Source organism: Zingiber officinale, chromosome 8A (genome assembly GCF_018446385.1).
Source record: "Zingiber officinale cultivar Zhangliang chromosome 8A, Zo_v1.1, whole genome shotgun sequence".
In the NCBI taxonomy this organism is placed as follows: Eukaryota; Viridiplantae; Streptophyta; class Magnoliopsida; order Zingiberales; family Zingiberaceae; genus Zingiber; species Zingiber officinale.
Genome location: NC_056000.1, coordinates 140,341,304 through 140,363,005, shown reverse-complemented (window position 1 = coordinate 140,363,005; position 21,702 = coordinate 140,341,304). Strand labels below are relative to the sequence as shown.

Sequence of the window (21,702 nt, the reverse complement as noted above, 5' to 3'; positions counted from 1 at the left end):
CTGCACTCATAACTCTGCACCCGGGAGTAGGTACTAGTCTATAACTCGGACTCTGCAGTCGGAAGTATGTACTTGGGAGTCGGGAATTTGGACTCGAGATTCGGACTCAACACTTAGACTCAGAAGTCTGCACTCGAGAGTCTATAATCGGGAGTTGGGAGTCTGCAACTCAGACTTTGCAATCGAGAGTCTACACTCAGAAGTCTGCACTCTGGCATACAAGATAACCTAGTTTTCCAACCAATTCAGTCATTCCAAGCAGCTCTTCCGTTCTTACTAGGGCTGCAAACGAATTGAGCAGGCTCGCGAGCTTTTCGAGCCGGCTCGAAAAATATTCGATTTGTATTCAAATTTATCAAATTTTAGCCGAACTTGAACATGTTCGAACTTTTTTTCTAGCCGAACTCGAGCCCAAATTATATTGTTCGAGTCGCTTGCGAGCCTTAATATTTATTAATATAAGTTAAATATATATTAAATAAATAAATTCCGAGTCCTTCAAACTTATTTTCAAGCAATAATTTGAATAGTTCGCAAACATGTTCGAATATTTCGAGTCGAACTTGAACCCGAGCCCTAATTCGAACTGAATTCGAACCAAATATTTTGAATTTTTCGAGCTTCGAATCGAGCTCGAACTCGAATATATCTATTTCGAGTCAAATTCGAATCTTAAATTTTTCTGCATATTCGGCTCAATTCAATTCGTAATAAACCTGATTTAATCTATAATTTTAATTCGGATTACTTTCTCTAACAAAATTTTCTAACACTACTAATTTCAATACAATTTAAGCTTTGGATTTGCACCTCTATGAGTGTCTATACGAGAGAGACTCTTATCTATACATATTCACAATGCAAAATTATGGTATTTAAGTTGATCTCAGTTCGCGTCATGAATTAAATAAATTTGAATACAAGATATGGAGACACTGCATATTCACTAAAAATATCTTAAGTCATCTTACTTAGCCTTGTATAGAGTTTGAAAGGTATGAACTAGTATCGAATGCACTTTCATTCTTGCTTGACTCTAATGTAATTCATTAGGTCACTTTTAAGTACAACATGACCCTTTCTCGGAGCACATTTTCTTCTATCGAGTACTTACAATTAAAGTTAACGGTCTACCCTACATCGGCCCTTGCTCGATCCACAAAGATCGTAGATGGGGTCCATTAATCTACATGAAGATTTATTATAAGTAGTATGGCATGATTATGTTACGAAAGAAACGACATCTCATTCATCATATTTTAGGGTCAATTATGAGGTAAAGAGTAATATGGAAGAATCAATCATGGTTCGAACAAATTCGGTCAAGTATGTTTCAATAAAAGTTGTCTTGGGTATCAATTTTTCACAAATAACTACCTATAAATTTAATATGATATTTTTCACAAAATCAAGAAAAAGAGATGTTCGCTTTGGCAAATTTCTAAACATCAAGGGCTCCTGTGAGTAATTGCTCATTTGTTTCCATTCCTCAGCCAATCGGAATACACCGACTTTGTATTGGCCATATCTGCGGGTCCCATTTTCTAACTCGAATGATCCGTCCGGCAGATGGGTCCGCAAAATCTTAATTAACTGATAAAAAATTTTCAATTTATTCAATTCGATGACGTTGATTATAAAGCCTAATTCAATTAAAATTAATAGGTGGGAGTTAACGGTTGTATTAGCTATAAATTTTAAGAAAAGATTTAAGGATAATCTATCATTTCACGAGTCTTATCATTTTATATATCTATCTTTAAAAATTTTCTAAAAAATTTTTCTTATATGTATCATTTTTCAATTTTAAAATAACAATTGAAGGTTATATAGAAGGGATTCAATAAATGATTTTTAAAAAAATTAAATTTGATTAATTTGAAGAATTAATTGATTTTATATATATTTAATTATTTATTCAATTTTAATGGTAAATTTGGATGATTTGGTTTGTTTATAAATTTTATTAACTCGATTCTAATTGAATGCTCGGCGCTCCATGTCCGTATATAAAGATTTTTTAAATCTAATTAAATAATAAAATAATTTAGTATGAATATCTAGGTAATTAGATATAATAGACTACTATTCATATTTGGATTATTTTTTGTTTTTTCAACTTTCAGTTATGGGAATTAAATTTTAATTTTAAAATTTAGAAATTAAATTATAATATTAAATACAAAATATTTTTTAAAAAAATTTAAATACTCATGGATGCAATACCTCAGCGAAGGCTAGATCCTCTGATCCAGAATTTTTTGGACTAGAAGAGATCCTATTCATTCATTAGGTAGATGGGCTGGATCTACATGTTAAACAAGTGGGAGCCAGTTCATCCAATCAATGAATGAGCAAGGGATCAGTACTAGTCCAGGGATCCGGGACTAGAGGATCCATGCCCGAGGATTTAGCCTCATCCTCTGATCCAGAATTTTCTGGACTAGAAGAGGTCATATTTATTCATTGGGTGGGTGGACTGGACCCCACCCGTTAAACAGGTAGGATCTAGCCCATCCAACTAATGAATGAGCAAGAGATCAGAACTGGTCCAGGGATTCGGGACTAGAGGATCCCTGTCCCTTACGAGATCAGAACCTCTAGTCCAGAATTTTCTGGACTAGAAGAGACCCTATTCATTCATTGGGTGGGTGGACTGGACCACACTTGTTAAACAGGTGGGATCCAACCCATCCAACCAATGAATAAGCATGACTAGTCCAGGGATCCGGGACTAGAGGATCCTTGCCTCTCGCGAGGCTAAATCCTATGGTCCAGAATTTTCTAGACTAGAAGAGAACTATTTATTCATTGGGTAGGTAGACTGAACTCCACATATTAAACAGGTGAGATCCAGTTCATTCAACCAATGAATGAGTAAGGGATCAAGACTGATCTAGGGATCCGGGACCAGAGGATCTCTGCCCTCGCTGAGCTGGGCAGAGATCTTCTGGTCCCGGATCAATTCTAATATCCTATTCATTCATTGATTGGAGGGGTTGGATCCCTCGCGAGAGACAGGTTGTCACGTGCTGTGGTCGGGGCCCAGTGAATGAAAAGCCATTCCTCACGCTCCGGCGTTTTTTCCGCGACAAGCAACTCCTTTCCTGCCGTGTCACGTGCTCTCTCTTTTCCCCGGCCGAAACAACGGTCCAATACTAAGTTGGCACTTGGCGGGGCCCACGAACTCAATGCAATGAAAACCGTTGCGACTCTGTTCGCTGCCATCTGAGACAGCAGATCCTACGTCCAACGTTGGCTCCAGCCGTAAACCAAATAAAATAAAATATACAATAAATAAAAGGAAAAAAAGCACCGAAACCCAAAAGGTTTCTGCATCAACGGGCAGAAGCAGCTTTCACAACAAATTCCTGCAGCTTTGGGTCACCACCCACTCCCATCGAACAGACAAAACTATACTTTTTTTGTTTTTTTTTTTCTAAAAAATTAAGACGGCATTAATATAAGATTAAAGATAAGGAGTATAGTCCAATTATAATCTAATAACAAATAAAAAAAACGCTTCAAATTAGCATAGTCCTTAATACAATTATATCAAAATATCTTTTATTATTTTTGTCCAAACTATTTAAACTTTATCAAATTACTTTAAAATAGTTATACTAACTATTTATTAGCTTGTGTCCATTATAACAACTATAATTAACTTGTACATATTATAATTGTAAATGTTAATCCTAGTTTTTAGGATAAATTTTATTGGACAAGTGATAATTTAAAATTAAAAAAATTTGATAGGACACTTTTTTTTTATGGAATATCTTTGATGAGGGACTTTACCTAATATAGTAGTCTTTTTCAGAGATTAAGGTACCGTTTGATTTTCTCTTAGAAATCGGAATGTGAATGAGTATCATAGTATTATAGAATGAGAATAGGTATGATATTGGGTATCATTCCAAAAAATAATGTTTGGTTAGTTGAATATTTGCAATCAGAATGAACTTAAATTTTCTTTTTTTACCCTTAGAGGAAAATAAGAGAAAAGATTAGATGGAAGATAAATTTGAATGTGAGAGAAACATATAATGAGAGAGAAAGTGTGATGGGAAAAAATGAAGAGAGGGAAAGTGTGAGAGAAAATGAGGAGAGAGAGCGTGATATGAGAGATTAAGAAGAGAAGAGAGAAAAGTGTGTTGAGAGAGAAAGGGTGATGGAAAAATGAAGAGAGAGAAAATATGATGAGAGAAAATGAGAGATTGAGGAGAGAAAGTATGATGAGAAAATGTGATGAGAGAGAGTGTGATGGGAAAAAATGAAAAGAGGGAAAGTGTGATGAGAGATAATGATGAGAGAGAGTGTGATGGAAGAGAATGAAGAGAGAGAAAGTGTGATGAAAGAAAATATGGAGAGAGTATGGTAAGAGAGATTGAGGAGAGAGAAAGTATGATGATAGAGAAAGTATGATGAAAAAATAAGAGAATGAAGAGAAAAAATAATGAGAGAGAGTGTGTGTGATGAGAGAGAATACAGAGAGAAAATGATAGAGAATGTGTGATGAGAGAGAATGAGGAGAGAGAGTGATGAGAGAGAATGAAGAGAGAGAAAGTATAATGAGATAAAGTATGGAGAGAGAGTATGGTAAGAGAGATTGAGGAGATAGAAAAAAATGATGAGAAAGAGTGATGAGAGAGAATGAAGAGAGAGAAAGTATAATGAGATAAAATATGGAGAGAGAGTATGGTAAGAGAGATTGAGGAGATAGAAAAAATGATGAGAGAGAAAGTATGATGAAAAAATGAGGAGAGAATGAAGAGAGAGAAAATAATGAGAGAGAGAGAGAGTGTGTGTGATGAGAGATAATATAGAGAGAAAATGATAGAGAATGTGTGATCAGAAGGAATAAGAAAAGAAAAAGTATGTTGAGAGAGAAAATATGATGATGGAATGAGGAGAGAGAAAGTATGATGAGAGAGAACAAGGAGAATGAAATGAAAGAAAAATTAAACAATTATATTAAGAGTATTTTCGTCCAAAACTTAATTCTTATTCTTATTCCATCAAAACCCAAGGGAGGAGATAAGTTTCATCCATATCCAAATTTTTGAGTTTCATTCTAAAATCTTGATTCCATTCCCATTAACCAAACACAAAATTTGGGAATGACTCCATTCCTTCATTCCCAGACCTCTAAACCAAACGTCATCTAAGTGACCATGCTACATTTATAAAATCGACCATGTAATTTATTACAGGAACATTATTTGTGGGTAGAGCTATAAATGAGTTGAGTCGAGCTTTGGAATATTGAAGTTTATTTGATAAGATAATCAAGTCAAGTCAAATCGAGCATAAAAAATAAACTAAACCTTTGAAATGATTATTCTTATGAGTTTGAGCTTGGTTTTTTTAAGATATTATTGAGCTCTTGATTCAAGCTTAGCTAGCTTGGTTCGAGCTTGGTTCGTATAAATATTATGGAGCTCTCAATTCAATCTCGTTTGATTGTTTGAAACTTTTACTTGTTTGATTTGTTATTAAGTTTGATAATTCAAACTTATTTATTTATTTTATTTTATTTTTTATTTATTTAGCATATTGATAAAATTTTTATTAATGAACATGGTTCGTAAATATTCTTCATGAAAATTATATATATATATATATATATATATATATATATTCAAATTTATTTTTTTAGTTTAATAAATTATTTTAATTTATTTATTTAATTAATTTTACATAGATCGAATAAACATAAATAAATTATGATCGAGCTGAATACTAAATTTATTTACGAATATTTAATTTATCAACCTTGTGGGGGCAAGAATGTCTTCGACGATTTATATAATTTTGGAGTCCTTTTAATTTTTGGCCTATAATATACCTTCCCTTCTTCCTTCCCATCCTCCCTGTGCCTGTGCAATCAGTTGTGCCACTGTGACTGGATGCCGGCCATCTTTTGCTCTCTTCTCTCATGCTGAAAAAAATGGAGCTCCTGACTTGAACTGAACTCAGCAGACTCATCACCAACCTCTTCCTCTTTCCTCTCTTTCAACACAAAGTATATGTTTTCATCAGCTCTTACTGTCTTGCTCGTCTTATTTTTGATTCTTTTCCCTTTTTCCCATCTTCTTCTTGATAGTGTTTGCTTAGGTTGTTTCTTGTACTGATAACGTTGACATGCTTGGATTTTGGGAAGCTTATTTGGTTCTTCCCAGTAATGTGGAGTCATAAATTGATCTCCTTCATGTTTAGAGGTTACTTTAGGCTGTTTCTTCTAGAAAAGGTCTCTTGTATGGGTTTGTGAAGCATGGATGGTTTTTCAGAGCAACGAGGAACCCTAAGTTTAGGTTGCTTCTAATGCTGAAAAGGTGACGAGCATGGATTTTGGGAAGCATGATTGGTTTTTCGGAGAGCAATGAGGAGCCCTAAATTAGTCCTCTACCTGTTTCGAGCTTAGTTTAGGCTGTTTCTTGTAGTGAAAATGTGCCATGGATGGATTTGATGAACCATGTTTGTTCTTCTCAGAGCAATGAGGAACCCTAAAATAAGCTTCCTACCTTTTTGCAGCTTAGTTTGTGCAGGTCTTGATAGTTCCTAGAAGAATGTTTTTTTCCCTTAATTAAATCCCTCACTGCTACAAGTTTTCATGTGTGCTAATTGTTGCATGATCCAAGCTTGCTTTGAGTAATTTGTAAATGTAATCTCTAGCAGGAACTAAACTTCATAATGTTATTAGAGGTAAAAGTCAGATGCATACTGCGAAGTATCACAGCAAAGTGAAAAGAAACCCTTGCTAAGTTGACTATAATTCATCATTTGTAGGACAATTCACCATGAGAAGAAAACCCTAGAGATGGGAATACTTGAGTTTACACCTCCAACCTTTGTTCTTGAATGTTGAGTCAAGATATAGGAGACTTAACTTTCGTTGATGGCTAGAGTGTACTTTAGGTCTTCAATTCATCATCATGTTCAAACTATTTACGATCGAGTACATGAATCTTATGCCTTCATTGAGTTCTATGCAAGGCTATGCTATCAAACAGTCATCGACTCTTCACTTACCAGTGCTATATGCTTTTATGAACTTGTTAGGATCATGGATAACAAGGCATGGCTTTGGAAGAAAAAGTCTTCTTTAAAGAACATTGAGGTAATCACCAATAGTTGTATAAGTGTCTATATACCCTTATTTGTTCCCCGTGATATCATACTTTAATCGGTTATCGATCAAACAAGAGGAGGCACATTGCTACTGGTCTTGTGATGGTTTACAATGTTTTTGTTCAGAAAGAGAGGGTTTTAGATTTAGAGAGATCCCTTGAAGAGTTAAAGAAGAAACTATCATCAGTTTGTGTTGAGTCCAATTCTAAAGATGATCTTTTGGCAAAGCAAGCAAAAGTATCCGACGAGGCAATTGCAGGTTTGGCATTTACACTAAATATGTATTATTTGTTTTTATATTTTTACAAATGTACCTTTGTCGATTTTTCAGGATGGCAAAAAGCTGAAGCTGAAGCCCTTTCTTTAAAGCAACAACTGGATGATGCTTTACTTCAGAAGAGAACTGGCGAACAAAGAGTAAAAGAGTGCTTGCAACTGCTACATGTTGCTAAAGAAGATCAACAGTTCATTGTCAACAATGCTGCCTTGAAGATATCGAGAGAACAGGAGAAGATTCGATCGTTAGAGCAGAGGTTAGTCGATACAAATCAGAAGCTCACTGAGTCAGTTGTCCAAAATGGCAACATGAAAAGAATTATAGAGGCCAAAGAACATATGCTCGAAGAATTAAGTGAGTCTAAATCGAATCAAGAGGCAAAACTTGATTCATCTGACAAGTTCATTGCGTCTCTAAGATACAAGCTGTGCATGCTTCAAAAAGAGATTGAGATTCGTAACGAAGAGAGGGAATTCAATCATCGATCGGCAACTGCTGCTCATAGGCAACACCTTGAGAACATTAAGAAGATTGCTAAGCTAGAAACAGAGTGCCAAAGATTGCGTATCATGGTCAGGAAGAGACTTCCGGGGCCAACAGCTTTAGCTAAAATGCGAATCGAGGTTGAAGCTTTAGAAACAAGAAAGAAAAGGTCAAGTTCCATGAATGAAGATTTCCATATGAAGGATATGATTTTAGACGACTGCTATGATTTATCTAGCAAGGGTGTTGTTTCTCTTGTTGATCAACTGCGCACCACCCAAGATGAAAACAAGATTCTCAAAGAATCACTGACCAAGAAAAACAATGAGCTTCAGGGATCACAAATCATGTTTGCACAAACTGCATCAAAGCTGTCACAGGTTGAGAAACAATTCGAAGAATTATCCAAAAGAGAAGCTTGCTCGGAGCTAGCAAGTGGAAGCAGCCCTGTTCCATATGATCTTCCACTTTCATCAATTTCAGAGCATGATGCCGGTGATGATACTGTCAGCTGCAACGAATCATGGGCGTCGGCTTTAATTTCTGAACTAGAACACTTCAAAAGTGGAAAACCAACCACTTCAGAGTATAGTTTGATGGATGGCTCTATCGAAATGGAGAAACCTGCAACAGTTTCTGGAGATAATAATTCATGTGTGACGACTAGAAGCAGTCGTGCAGGACTTGATTTATCAGAAGCAACAGGTAGGGAAATTGTTCCCATCAGGGAATTGACGAGCAAGAGTCGAATCAGGTGGTCACAATTTGAGAACCAACCCTGTTGGCTTCATGATATTCTGAGGGTCATCCTAGAAAAGCATCATATCTCGCAAAAAAGTTTCAGTGCCATTCTTGAAGATGTTAGAGTTGCTCTTTGTGACCTCAATTATACTAGTGAGGGAACTTATTTCGATAGCAAAAGTAGTACCCGACTATCTCCTTCAGACTTTGAAGAATCAGTTCGTAAACTTATTGAATTGGTTGAGGGAATCAGAAATGGTCTAGATGTGCCATCTGGGGATGGAGAAGCTGATTCTGTAGAGCAAAATTCTCCGGCCAACGTCTCTTTGGAGGAGATGCTGAAAACATCGAATGCTAAGAATGAAACATTGATGGTTCAACTTCAGGAGTTGGAAGCTAATGTCTCAGATTTACAGCTACAACTAGCAGCTGCAAAAGAGTCCAAGGGACATATTGAAGACGAGATCATAAACCAAAAACTGATCAGTGAAGACCTTGGAACACAGCTTTCAGTTGTGAAGGCCGAACTGAAGGAGGCACACGGAAAGTTCTTGTCCCTTGAAGTTGAACTCGAAGAGAAAAATAATTGCTGTGAGGAATTAGAGGCAACATGTCTTGACCTGCAGCTTCAGATTGAAAGGTGAGTACTATTTTCCATTTTCGAGCTTTATTCTGAACAAAATCTTGTAATGAAAATGCCTTCTGAAATGTTCATTCCAGTGCTTTGCCAAAGGAAACTCCGAAGCTTGTCTTGCAGCAAGAGGAAAAGCGAATCGAGGCTGTGAGTATATTATCATGCATTCTGCTATCAAATTGCTTTCTGGCTACATAATGTTCTATGATCGTGCAGGATTGCGATATAGCTGCAGCTTCGGCAAAGCTTGCTGCTTGTCAGGAAACAATCATAAACTTGGGAAAGCAGTTGAAAGTATTGGCATCACCACGAGATGCACCTTTATTTGACAAGGTCATATCCAGTCCTGCCACTGTGAAATCGAAACGCCGGCTTCAGTTAATTGATCATATGAGAGCAGCAGAGGATCAGACAGAACCCGAATCTCCAAACACGAAGGAGATCATATGCACTGAAGTGCCAAAGGCAGCCACAGCTTATGGTTCAGTAAGCAGTATGATGGATTTGTCACCAGAGAAGTCAGAAAAAGGAGTGCTTACGGTTGCACCGAAGAAACAAAAAGGAAGGGGTGGGTTTCTGAGAAAGCTTCTACTGCAACGACGAAAGAGCAAGGTGTAACAACAGCCTTGTCATTCCGTTTGAGTTTTCTTTTTTTGGTTGCAAGTGGAGCTCTTGTAGATGTCAATAAGAGCTAACATTTCGATGTAAAATTGATGACTAAATTGTGGAATGTTTGATGGGGTGTAATCTTCCATTTGAAGGCTAGAGATGTCGAGTTGAATGAGAGTGTGATCCAAGATTTCCATTTGGACAAGATTGGAGAAGATAAACACAAAGCTCTATGGTGTTCTTGGTTAGTTATGGATCAATAGTTATTGCTAGGCATTCAAAATAGATCAGCCTCCTTCCATCCACTATGCTTGATCAACACAATTCGTTGGATCCACTAATGCAACCAGAATGAGGGAATTGATTCGAGTTGAGTGTTGTCATTAAATTTGTTCATAAACGTCTGATTCATTTATAGTCCTATCTTTACTAAACAAGTGTAATTATGTGGGTATTCAAAAAACAGAGGTGTAGTCACTAGTTCTGAATAGATATGAATGTTTTTTTTAATCTTTTCTTTCATATTTTGCCCTTACGCATTCTTATCTCGCATTCTTGTCAGTTGGTTTAGCAAGATTGAAGTTCAAAATGAAGTGTAGTTTGTTAAAAATTTTGTGCAGTAAATGAAATATTCCATAGAATTCTTAGTTGAGACACCACAATTCTTGTCTCCAAGGCAAAAAAAAAAAAACAAGAAGCAAATTATAACATTCAAACTCTAAAATGAAGTAATGTCATAAACTTCTCCAACCCAAATGTGCTTTGTATATATATATAAACTTCATGGACTACATGAAGTCATGATATTTGAGCTACTGATGATCCCGTGAGACATGTCGATTCCACGACGGCATGTTGTTCCTTGAATCTTGGCTTCTTGGTGCATCAATCCACTTAGTGTGCTTTTCCTGAACTGGCTTTAGTCTCCATCTGAATGCAAAAGATGCAAGGCCTAAGCTTCCGAAAACCCGATCGAAGATCTGAATTGGAACTCAAACACTAAAGCCTTTTTATTTGACAATCAAGAATGATGAGTAAACATCTTCAACAGTTTAAAACCTTCAGTTTTGATACCACAGACAGGCACTGAAAATGCATGATCATGAAACCAACAGCCACCATGGTTTTACTTGTTGCTCTGTCATAGTCAGAAGTAATGGAATCCAAGTGCAAGGAGAGTAGGAAAAGAAAGTTATGATGGTGCCGGAAGACAACATGACCACAATGGGTATGAATGAGACATGCCAATTGCCACAATCTTTAGGGACTGAATTTTAGTAGGTCAAGTAAAAAAATTTATATAGATGATTGTACTTCTTCAGTTGTACTATGAAGAACAATTGAGCTTAAGCCCTGCTAAAGCCCATGACAGTCATTATATGACTGAATTTTAGTAGGTCAAGTAAAAAAATTTATATAGATGATTGTACTTCTTCAATTGTACTATGAAGAACAATTGAGCTTAAGCCCTGCTAAAGCCCATGACAGTCATTATATGGATCCATCCGGACAATATCAATACTCAGACGATAAGATCATGAAATGAAATGTCCCTTGCACAGAGACCAGATCTTCTGGACCATAAAAAAATAGATCAGAGGATGATCCACTCTCAATTACAATCGGATCATGGTCACGATCTGATCGTAATTGGTTGTGATCCCTTCCTGAGTCCATCGTCTCCACCAGATTATAATTTGGATCGGAGTGGATAGCCAGAGGCCGTCGGAAGTGAGCAAGTGTCCATGTTACCGGGCGTTGAGCAGGGGACGGCCTCCGGCTACCCACTCCGACCCAAACTATAACTTGGTGGGAACGTTAAATCCAGGGAGGGATCGTAACCAATTATAGTTAGATCGTACCTACGATCCGCCCATAATTAAAAGTGATTCATCTCTTGATCCATGTTTTTTGTTGGCCCTGATCTGCTCCCCCCTTGCACCACTATCTGCTCCTCCCTTATACCACTAAATTGTCACGTCCCTCGGGGAGTCTTTGTCAGAGGAAATTTTGACAATATCTTCCCTGTATAGATGACAATAATAATTAAATGTTGACATTTTTCCATTAGATGCCACAATTTAGTATCATCATAGATGTGGACATCTCATTTTTCAAAAAAAAATATATATATATAAAAAGCACTCTTAATTTTGTGTTGTTGCTCTGATACAATAAAAATTAGCAAGTAATTATTGTGACATTAGTCAAAGTTGCTATAATTTAAACAAAAGTGGTCCAATTTAATCAATTATATTTAAAATAAATTATATTTAAAAAATAAATTTTGCATTTAGGTTGAGTAATATCAATGCCACAAACTTTATAGGGTCTTAAAAGTTAGTGGAGTTGAGAATTCGAAGAAAGGGGTTTGAGAGCTTTACCCTGTTGGGAAGTTGCTGTCATGGCGGGCCTCGGCGCGGAGCCACCAGAGCAGCACCTTCTTGCCGCAATTGCCGAGCGGCTCGACGAAGGAGGCGTCGTCGAGAAGGGCCAGCGGGCTGTCGACGTCTTCACCGTCCTTGCCCACGTCGTCGAGATCCCGCACCCAAGCGGGTTTCCCGCCGGACACGTCCTGCCATAGCAGCCTCGAGTTCAGGACGAACCCGGCCCACTCCATCTTCGCCGGGGAGACGGTCTTTCCGGCGCCGATGAAGGCGGCGCCGGTGTTGGGAAGGGGGTTGTAGGTGTGCCATCCGACCAAGTGGCCGGAGGAGTTGCAAGCCGGGCCTTGGATTGGAACAGGGGAGGCGTTGTTATTGTAGGCCTCGTCGGCCGGCGATTGGCCGGTGTGGATGAGGATTCCCATGGAGACGGCGCCCATCCACTTCACCTTCTGTGCCTCGTCGAAAAGCTCCGGGCTGTGCACGTTACTGTCGTCGGCGAACACCACGATGCCGTCCATTCTCCGGTCACGCACCACTCTGTTCCGTGAAAAATTCGAACAAAGATCCAATTTTTAGTTACAATTACGAACCGAGATTTGATTTTGATCGGTAGAAGAAGGAAACGTCGAACCTGAGGGCGAGCAGGCGCATGCGGGACTCGGCGAGGCGCCGGAAGCGCGAGTCTTCGGGCATGGGATCCGGAAAGGGGATGCGGAGGAAGGGGAGGCCGGAGCGGGCGAGGAACTCGGCGGTGTCGTTGGAGGGGCGGGCGGTGGCGGGGGCAGCAGCCTCGACGACGACCCAGGTGAGGGGGAAGGGGACGAGGAGGAGGGAGTGGAGGAGGCCGGTGAGGTGGAGCATTTGGCAGGTGCGGACGTAGGTGGGCGTGACGACGATGATCGGCCGCCGGGTACTGCCGGCTTCGCCGCCTCCGTACTGCGCCCGCTGCTCCCGCTGAACGCGCTCGATGATCCAGTGCGCCCGCATCGTCTCCTCCGAGTCCGGATGCGCCCACTGCCGGACGCGGATCCCGTGGCGCCCCACCCCCACACGGCTCCTAGTCGCGTGCGTCGGCGGCGGCGGCGGTGGCGGGGGAGAAGCGAGCGAGAGGGCAACCATCTCGGTGGTTGTGGTGGTGGTCGTCGTGGTGGTGGTTGTCGTCGTCATGGCGGTGGCCGAGACGGAGTTGAAAACAGAAGCGGTAGTGGTGGTGGTGGTGGAGGAAGGCGAGTATAAGAGTAGGAAGAAGGCGAGGCGAGAGACTCGGAAGCCGAGGACGAGGCTGATGACGCAGCAGAGGCCGTGGAGCAGGATCCAGAAGACAGGGGAGGGGGAGCGAAGGACGCTTTCGGGCGGGGAAGCTACTCCGCCGGAATATTCCTGATGCCGGCGTCGGTTGGCCTGGTTATGAAGCAAAGATAACTTCATATCTCCTCCTCCTTCCTTCCTTCTTGACTCTGCTTCTCGATTGTCTAATCGAAGAAGAAGAAGCTGATGAAGGAGCTGAACAGTGAGGTGAACAATGATGATTGGTGAGAACGAAGATGAGGAAGAAGAGGAGGTTGGTGGTGGAGGTGGAGTAGTGTGGAAGGATGGCGGGGGAGGAAGGAAGGAGGGATGCTTTGGCTGCAAGGGAAGGGAGATAATTGAGATGTGATGGCAATGGAGAAGAAGGAGAAGGGAATTTGGATGGTGAAAGAAGAGGAAAAGGATGGAAGGAAGGTTCTTTATGGGTAGGAGGAGAGAGGGAGGGAGGAGGTGTGGGGAAGAAGTTGCATTTACTTGAGTGGATGGTCAATAATATCAATGAATAATTGTGTAATTTTGTCAATAAAATTAATATGGCTATTCATTTTCTATTCACTTTGTTAAGAAAATTAATTTCCAACACTATATGCATGTGTAAAATAAGGAGAAAAAACAGAAAAAAAAAAATGAGTATACTCCGGTGGGCCTTTTAAGTACTATTTAGGAGGAGGTGAGGAAAGAAGAAGAAAGTGAGCTATGGAAAAAAAGATAAGAAGGGTAAATTTTAATTATTTTTATTCATGAAATGAAAGAATTTTTTACGTTTTGATTTAGGGTATAAAGAAGGATAGAGAAAATTAAAAAAATTTGTGTTCCAATTTTATCTTTGTTTTATTATATTAATTTTAAAAATTATTATTTTAGATATTCTTTGCGTCACGACGAAAAACACTCGCACCGCCGTTCAACACTCGTACTTCGTCGACGTCGACGTTGATGTCAACGCTGACTTTGACGCTGACATCGACTTCAACGCCAACTTTAACAAATGAGATACAAATGTTTGAATGTGTAAGTCTTAACCAATAAATATATACAAGATACACTAAGATCTTGAACGTGTAAGTCTTTAACAAAAGTGAATGTAATTTTATAACTTTCAAGAATTAAACCATATCTTTCTGAAGATAAGTCTTATCCGACTACCAATGCAGCTATATCCGTGGGGCGTATGTATTCTCATTCATAAGCTACATGTGAAATACTCAAAATTTTAATAACCCTGTGTTAAGTTCTTGTCCCAGTGTAGTCTAGTATCCATCAAGCTTGGCTAGAGAAGGGAAAAGAAAATAATCTCTCGGAAAGAGAAAGAGAAGAAAATACGTCAGAAAAAAAATCTATCGGGAAGAATGAAGGAAGAGAAGGTGAAATGGAAGAGAAACTTGGGAAGGAAGGAAATGATGCAAGCCTCGACAAATAATGCCGTGAGACCCAGCAACAATAAGATTTGAAACTCAGTTCCGAAATCGTCCAAAGGAGGTTTCGAAAGGATGGAATATTGACCCCTTGATTATAGAGAATCAAGAACCAATATTATGAGAAAATGAAGAATATCGACCCAATGGTTATAACAGAACCAAGAACTAATATTATAATAGTGTTGAGAATTACAAGTGCTCACCAATAATCCTTGCAGAGTTGATGAAGAATAGCAAGGAGAAAAACTCTCTCAAGATATGATGTTGGTTGCCCCCTTTAATATCTACTCAATATATTATATAGAACTGAAAATGGTAGTTTCCAAGGCATGGAAAGAGAAGATAATGAATGCAAGTCTTCATGCACACTCCCTCTAGCTGTCCTCTAACTTGGGAATTCGTCCAAAATGTAGGTGGCATTAAATGGCACACCAATTCCAACCAGAATCGTGTGTTTTCTGTTGGATCGAAAGCGCTAGAAGGGGGTGAATAACGCTCGTGGCTTTCACTCGTTTCGTATTCGGAAATCGTTCGAAAGTTTAAAGCAGCGGAAATAAAAAGAACAAACACAGAAAAGACCCAAGTGTTTTTACTTGGTTCGGAGCCTTGGGCGACTCCTACTCCAAGGCTCTCGCTCATTGAGCGATTACTTTGGACAATTCACTATCAAATCACAAAGTACATATATGAATTAAGTACAACAGAATTTTAAGTAATACCGATAATAAAAATGAAGAAGATCAGAGTGCCGGGTTGTCGGGAGCTTGTCGTAGCTTGTCCGGAACGTCTCGTTAGCAGCTCGGTGCTTGAAGGTTACTTGGAAGATGAATAAACTACTGCTGCCTCGAGACATCCTTATAAAGGATGTTCAAGGCGCCTCAAAGCCCCATTGAGGCGCTCAAACCATAAGGTTTTATCCCATCATTAACGCTGTGATGATCTTCTGGTCATTGCCTCTTATCCAACTCAAGGCGCCTTCATCACTGGTCCAAGGCCCCCTCAAGAAGCAGTCCAAGGCGCCTTCAGTCTCCATGAAGGCGCCTCCAGCTTCACTTCGCAGCTAGCTTCGGCCTTGTACCTGAAGCGCCTCCAAGCTCTATGGAGGCGCTTCGGACACTGTTCATCCAAGGTATAAGTTGCTTGTTTGTTCCTGCAAAATGTGTTAGTTCCAAACACATACCCTACAAAACAAAGTTAGCACATAATAGGTATACTAAATGAAATATCGACAGTCAACGGACTGTCCGGGTCTAATTTCGGATTTCTGACCGGAAACCCTAGGTCGACCCGACGCTTACTGTTCCCTCTACGGGGAATGCGTCCTCACCTACTCCCCTCAGGAGAGATTACCTGATGTCAGCCCGGTCCTCCAGACCGACTGGACTTTCTGCCTAGGGTTACCGCCCCCTAGAGTTTTTCTCCACCTAGTGTTACCACCCCCTAGGATCTAAGGTTACCCCCCTTAGGATTTTCCTCCACCTAGGGTTACCGCCCCCTAAGATCTAGGATTACCACCCCCTAGGGTTTTTCACCTGCCTAACCGCAGTTAGGACTTTCCTGCAATCTCATTTAAGCACATTAGATAACAAGGAATCTTAACTTTGAATCACTTTGCCATTATCAAAACTTTGGTTCGATCGTCGGATGCTTCCCGCACCAACAATCTCCCCCTTTTTGATTATCGCAACAAAGATTCAAAGTTAAGTAAAACAAGATGCACAAGATAAAGATAAGCAAACTATAATCAGTGCAAGCATGATTTAAGCTAAAAACATCATGTATAAGACTCCCCTTTAATGAGAGCTCTGTTTTTCTTATCACTTAATTCAAATTAGTATACTTAATTTGAATTTGTCCTACACTTAATTTGAATTTGTCCCACTCTCTCCCTTTGCCATGTATCAAAAAACCATTGTTGAAAGAAGGGGACAAGTTGAAAGGTCTACGTTTTCAACCAAGCAATATTTCTTGTAGGTTTTACTTTAAAATTACCTTGAAGAACTTAGCCAAAATATGGGCAAAGGTAGGTTAAATTTTAAAACGATTTTTGAAAGGCAAGTTTCAAAAAAATATTTTTGAAAGGTAACCAAAATAAAGTAAGTTTTGAAGAACTTACTTTAGGCTAAGTTTGTAAAAGAAAAATTTTTTGAAAGGCTTTGTTGAAGAAATATTTCGTTAATTTTTTTTAAAAAAAAAGCCTTTAAAAACATTGATTTCGAATAGCCATTATTAATTAGTTTAAAAGCTCTTTAAAAAATTATGTTAACTGGAGACCTTAATTTTTGAAATACAGTTCAAAAAGTATTTTGATATGACTTAGTTATTTTTGATCAAGGTTATAGAAGTCAGAAAAAAAAAATTTTGAGAGGTTTGAAAATCCTTAAAGGCAAGGGAGGAGCAGTAAGGTTAAAACCCTAATGTCCAAGCATGAGTTTGAAAATTAATCAATTATCTTTAGCAGGGTATCAGAGCCTTAAAGTGCAAGCTGAGTTAATTTGAAATTTTAATATCCTTAACCAACTGTCTAACTTTTAGCTACTGGCTGAATATCTAGAGGGCACCAGTTTTCACTTGGTTAGTCAAGTTAAGTTAGTAATCCAGTTAGATTTGACTAGGGCTGGATCATTTAACTTGATTAATGTAGAATTAGTTTTTAACGCCCAGACCCACGATGATGCACAAAGATAAGCATTTTGGAGTCCAGACTGTAACCCTATTCATCTCACGCCGTTCTAAGTTCCTTTCAAACACAAACAAGTTATGTCTAGTGTGTTTGTGAGATGCTCTGGCTGAAGTTAGGGGGGCATGATATCTAAGGGGTAGATTCTAGGCTAAGTCCAAATTTTGAAAGACTAATAAGATTAGGATTTTGAAAACATCATTTTCCTAGAATTTTAAAAGATAATTTTGAGATTAGATAATTTTTTGAAAAAAAAATTAAAGTTCGATGTAGGGAAGTTGTTTGAAAATTAAGATCTATTCTACCACACATATCAAGCAAAATAGAAGACCATAAAGGACTGGTACGCAGAAATAAGCAGAGTAGCATAAGTACAACTAGACGAAGAAATGAAAGTGTCTATGTCCAAAATCCATGGTACAATGCATAAGATGAGAGCGTCAAAGAGTAGGGTCATTAGCTGGAGGGTCGTCAGCTGGAGTTACGTTGGTGCAAGAGGCTGCTCTAGTGTAGGCTGTCCCTGGCGACGTATCTCACCCCGGAGAGAAGCGAATCCGGTAGTTATCTCGGATCGTAGGGATCGGAGGAAGCGATGGCTATCTAGAACAGCCAGTCGCATCTGCATGGACTGAACCTCGAGACGAGCGAGTCTGCCCTCGACAGAAAGTGGTACTGAAGTCGAAGGTCCGGCTGAAGTGGAAGGCCCGGCGGAGGTGGAAGGTAATGGATCTCCGAAAAACTCCTCGGCTAGGAAGTCGGGCCACTCCTCTCCCTCGCCCGGGACAATGTCGGGCAGTGGCATCCTCAGCCTCTGGATCAATCGGAGCAGCGGCTTGCTGTGGTCGACCCTTCCAGGCTAGAATTCCCTCAGCGGTGACCTCTATACTGGCTAATCGAAGACTACGCTGCCCTAACTCGCCGTATGATGTAAGCAGGATAAGTGTCCCTATGGCTGTGTCTATCCCAAAGGTCGAAAAGATTTGAGTCAAAATATGACAATAGGGCATGTGAACTACTCCTGATGTGACTGTACTGGATGTATGAATAATGTTCTAGAACATATGTAGTGCAATATCTATATCTAAACGCTGGCTCAAGGTGTACAGAAAGAATGAGTGAGAGGGTCGCATCTTTGGGACGTCCCGAGATGTGATCGGCAAAATGCATGCTGTCAGGACTCTGCATATAACATAGTCTTGAACCCTAAGAAGAGTGGACCGGAATTCAGTCAAGCCGAATGGTCTCTCCTCCCCGAAAAAATGCATATAGATGGTGTCTAATGTGATATGAGAATATGGATCATCAAATGGTAGATCTCTACTCGGGTAGCATAGGAATGCACATGTAGACTCCCTAAGCTCTAAACTAGTGCGAATCAGGAAGGGAGTAAACTGGAAGTCTATTCCACTAACTCTGGTGGAATACGTACTATTATCAACCCTCTCGAGGTTGTGATAGAACTGTGCACACAAATCATGGTTTACTATATTGTTGTAGTAAACCAGTTTCCCTAACTGAAAGTGTTCTATCATCTGGATTGCGGGGTGACAGAACTAGGCAAAAAATGACCTACCTACGTATCTAGGTTTAATAGATTCAAATTTGAATCTAGCAAAGTCTACCCTAAGCTGCTCTGAGGGGAATCTAGGATCCGTAGATGGGGTCCTATCCGGTGTAGGATCAGCATGTCGGCGTTTTCTGATTTATGCAGCATATAACTTGAAAAAGTGTAGAACAATAACATATAAAGACAATAGGATGGTTTAAGGTGTACCTAGGAGGCATTGGAGGATGATTGAAGGAGTTTGGATGAGTTGAAGGCGCCTTAGAGGGGAGAAATCGTCGGATTTGGAGAGAAAATCACGTGGAAAAACGGAGCCATGAACAAACAGAAAGTGTTATGTTCGTTTATGAAATTAGGGATTTAAGGTGCCTTAGATGATGCTTAAGGCGCCTTAAGTAGACTGTTGGAGGCGCCTCAGAGATCATTCGAGACGTCTTTAGTTGAGGCAGCGAGAGATTTTCCGCCGTGATTGAGGGTGCCCCCCTCGTGTGAGAGGCGCCTCCGACACGCACCTATGTGTCTAACAGATTTTTTTTAATATTAAGTTAATTTAATTTTGAAAAAAGATATTAAGTTAATTAAATTTTGAGAAATATTTAAGTTAATTAAAGTTTAAAAAATATTAAGTTAATTAAAATTTTAAAAGTTAATAAAATTTTGAAAAATATTAAGTTAATTTGAAAAGTTAATTAAATTTTGGAAAATATTAAGTTAATTAAAATTTGAAAAGTTAATTAAATTAAGTTAATTTTAAATTTTAAAAGTTAATTAAATTTTGAAAAATATTAATTAATTAAAATTTGAAAAGTTAATTAAAATTTTGAAAAAAATGTTAAGTTAATTAAGATTTGAAAAGTTAATTAAAATTTGAAAAGTTAATTAAATTAAGTTAATTTAAAATTTTAAAAGTTAATTAAATTTTGAAAAGTATTAAGTTAATTAAGATTTGAAAAGTTAATTAAAATTTGAAAAGTTAATTAAATTAAGTTAATTAAGATTTGAAAAGTATTAAGTTAATTAAAATTTGAAAAGTTAATTAAATTAAGTTAATTTAAAATTTTAAAAGTTAATTAAATTTTGAAAAGTATTAAGTTAATTAAAATTTGAAAGATTAATTAAATTTTGAAAAAATATTAAGTTAATTGAAATTTGAAAAATTAATTAAACTTTGAAGAGTATTACGTTAATACAATTTTAATTTTAATTTCAACTTGATTTAATTTTAATTTTAATTTGATTTGATTTTAATTTTAATTTTAATTTTAACTTGATTTTAATTTTAATTTTATCCTTAGTCATCTCACCTAATCTAGATTTTTCAATCAGGGGACCTTATAATTTTGTGAGATGAATTAGTTTTATTATAGGGTTTGATTTAACTTTATGTTAGATTCAAGTTTAGCTTTGGGCTCAACAAATAGGCATGCTTTGGATAAACTTCTGGGCTATGGTGAGTCACTTGTACATCATTAAAGTAACCATGCCTTCGAGGTTTTTCAAATAGTCCTATCTACTGAACGTAGTACAAAATCTTGGTCTAACTAGTTAGGATCCATAAAGGGTAGCTTCGGTCAGTTCCACTTAGCCAAATGCACCAGGTCGAAGTCATATCTTCCTAGATATGCATAGACTAAGCTTCCTTAACGTACTATCATCCAATACTTCACCAGTACCGTGAGTCAAGTTAAACTTAGTCCTTTTTATTCTAGTCCTAATTACCTTGCCGGGTTGGTTGCGTTCAGTTACCCTATTGGGTAGATTCCTTTTTGGAGGTGTCAGCTATTCTGGAGCTTCCATTAATGATTATTTATTTGTTAAGATTATTTTTATTTATTTATTGATTGTTTATTTGTTAAGATTTTATTTATTTATTAATTAATTATTTGTTAAGATTATTTATTAATTAATTATTTGTTAAGATTATTTTATTTATTTATTATTTATTTATTTGTTAAGATTAACTATTTATTTGTTAAAATTATTTTTATTTATTTATTAAGATAGTTTTTGCTCCCCCTGGATCATAGCCTCGATAAGGTTTTTCAAGGTAATGTACTTGATCCTTAGGGACCCAATATTTATCAAGTCCAACTTGATTGACCAAGTTGGACTTGGGTACCCATGCTTGGACTAGTTTACTATTTCGTCTGTTGACTAAGGATAGATAGGATCTATATTTCTTTTTGGATTTAAATCCTAGTCCAGTTTCATTATAAACGGCTCTTTGAGTCTCAAGAATTAGGTCAAGGTTCTTGGACCCCAAAGAAAACTTTTCTAGGGTCTTCTCCAAATCCTTGACCTGAGTTTTCATATTAGAATTTTCTTCCTCAAGCTTTTGGACTTGAGTTGAATTTCTAGTCTGAACTGGGTCAGGCAAGGTTATGGAGTTAGTCACTTCTTTAAGGAGTGCTACCTCCTTTAGAAGCGACTTGATTCAAACTTTTGAGTTAGCTACTTTATGCATTAA

General features: G+C 38.2%; 2 protein-coding genes across 4 annotated transcripts; one reads left to right on the top strand and one right to left on the bottom strand.

Moving 5' to 3' along the window:
- Positions 1-5,852: 5,852 nt before the first annotated feature.
- Positions 5,853-10,126, top strand: LOC122010434 (filament-like plant protein 7). The gene is made up of 6 exons (XM_042566968.1): positions 5,853-6,028; positions 7,066-7,123; positions 7,261-7,393; positions 7,466-9,275; positions 9,356-9,416; positions 9,486-10,126. The coding sequence occupies exons 2-6, from the start codon at positions 7,070-7,072 to the stop codon at positions 9,885-9,887; spliced, it is 2,460 nt and encodes an 819-aa protein (XP_042422902.1). The 5' UTR covers positions 5,853-6,028; positions 7,066-7,069; the 3' UTR covers positions 9,888-10,126.
- Positions 10,127-10,472: 346 nt separating this feature from the next.
- On the bottom strand, positions 10,473-14,035 carry LOC122010433 (probable beta-1,4-xylosyltransferase IRX14). Of its 3 annotated transcripts, none has more exons than XM_042566967.1 (3): positions 12,897-14,035; positions 12,263-12,802; positions 10,473-10,858 (listed from the first exon to the last, which is right to left on the bottom strand). In XM_042566967.1, exons 1-3 carry the CDS (start codon positions 13,691-13,693, stop codon positions 10,831-10,833), a joined length of 1,365 nt encoding a protein of 454 aa, XP_042422901.1. In that variant the 5' UTR covers positions 13,694-14,035; the 3' UTR covers positions 10,473-10,830. The 3 variants fall into 3 exon arrangements, with proteins under 3 accessions (XP_042422901.1, XP_042422899.1, XP_042422900.1); XM_042566965.1 differs by having other exon boundaries at positions 10,473-10,808; XM_042566966.1 differs by lacking the exon at positions 10,473-10,858 and adding an exon at positions 11,776-11,903.
- Between the last annotated feature and the right edge of the window lie 7,667 nt (positions 14,036-21,702).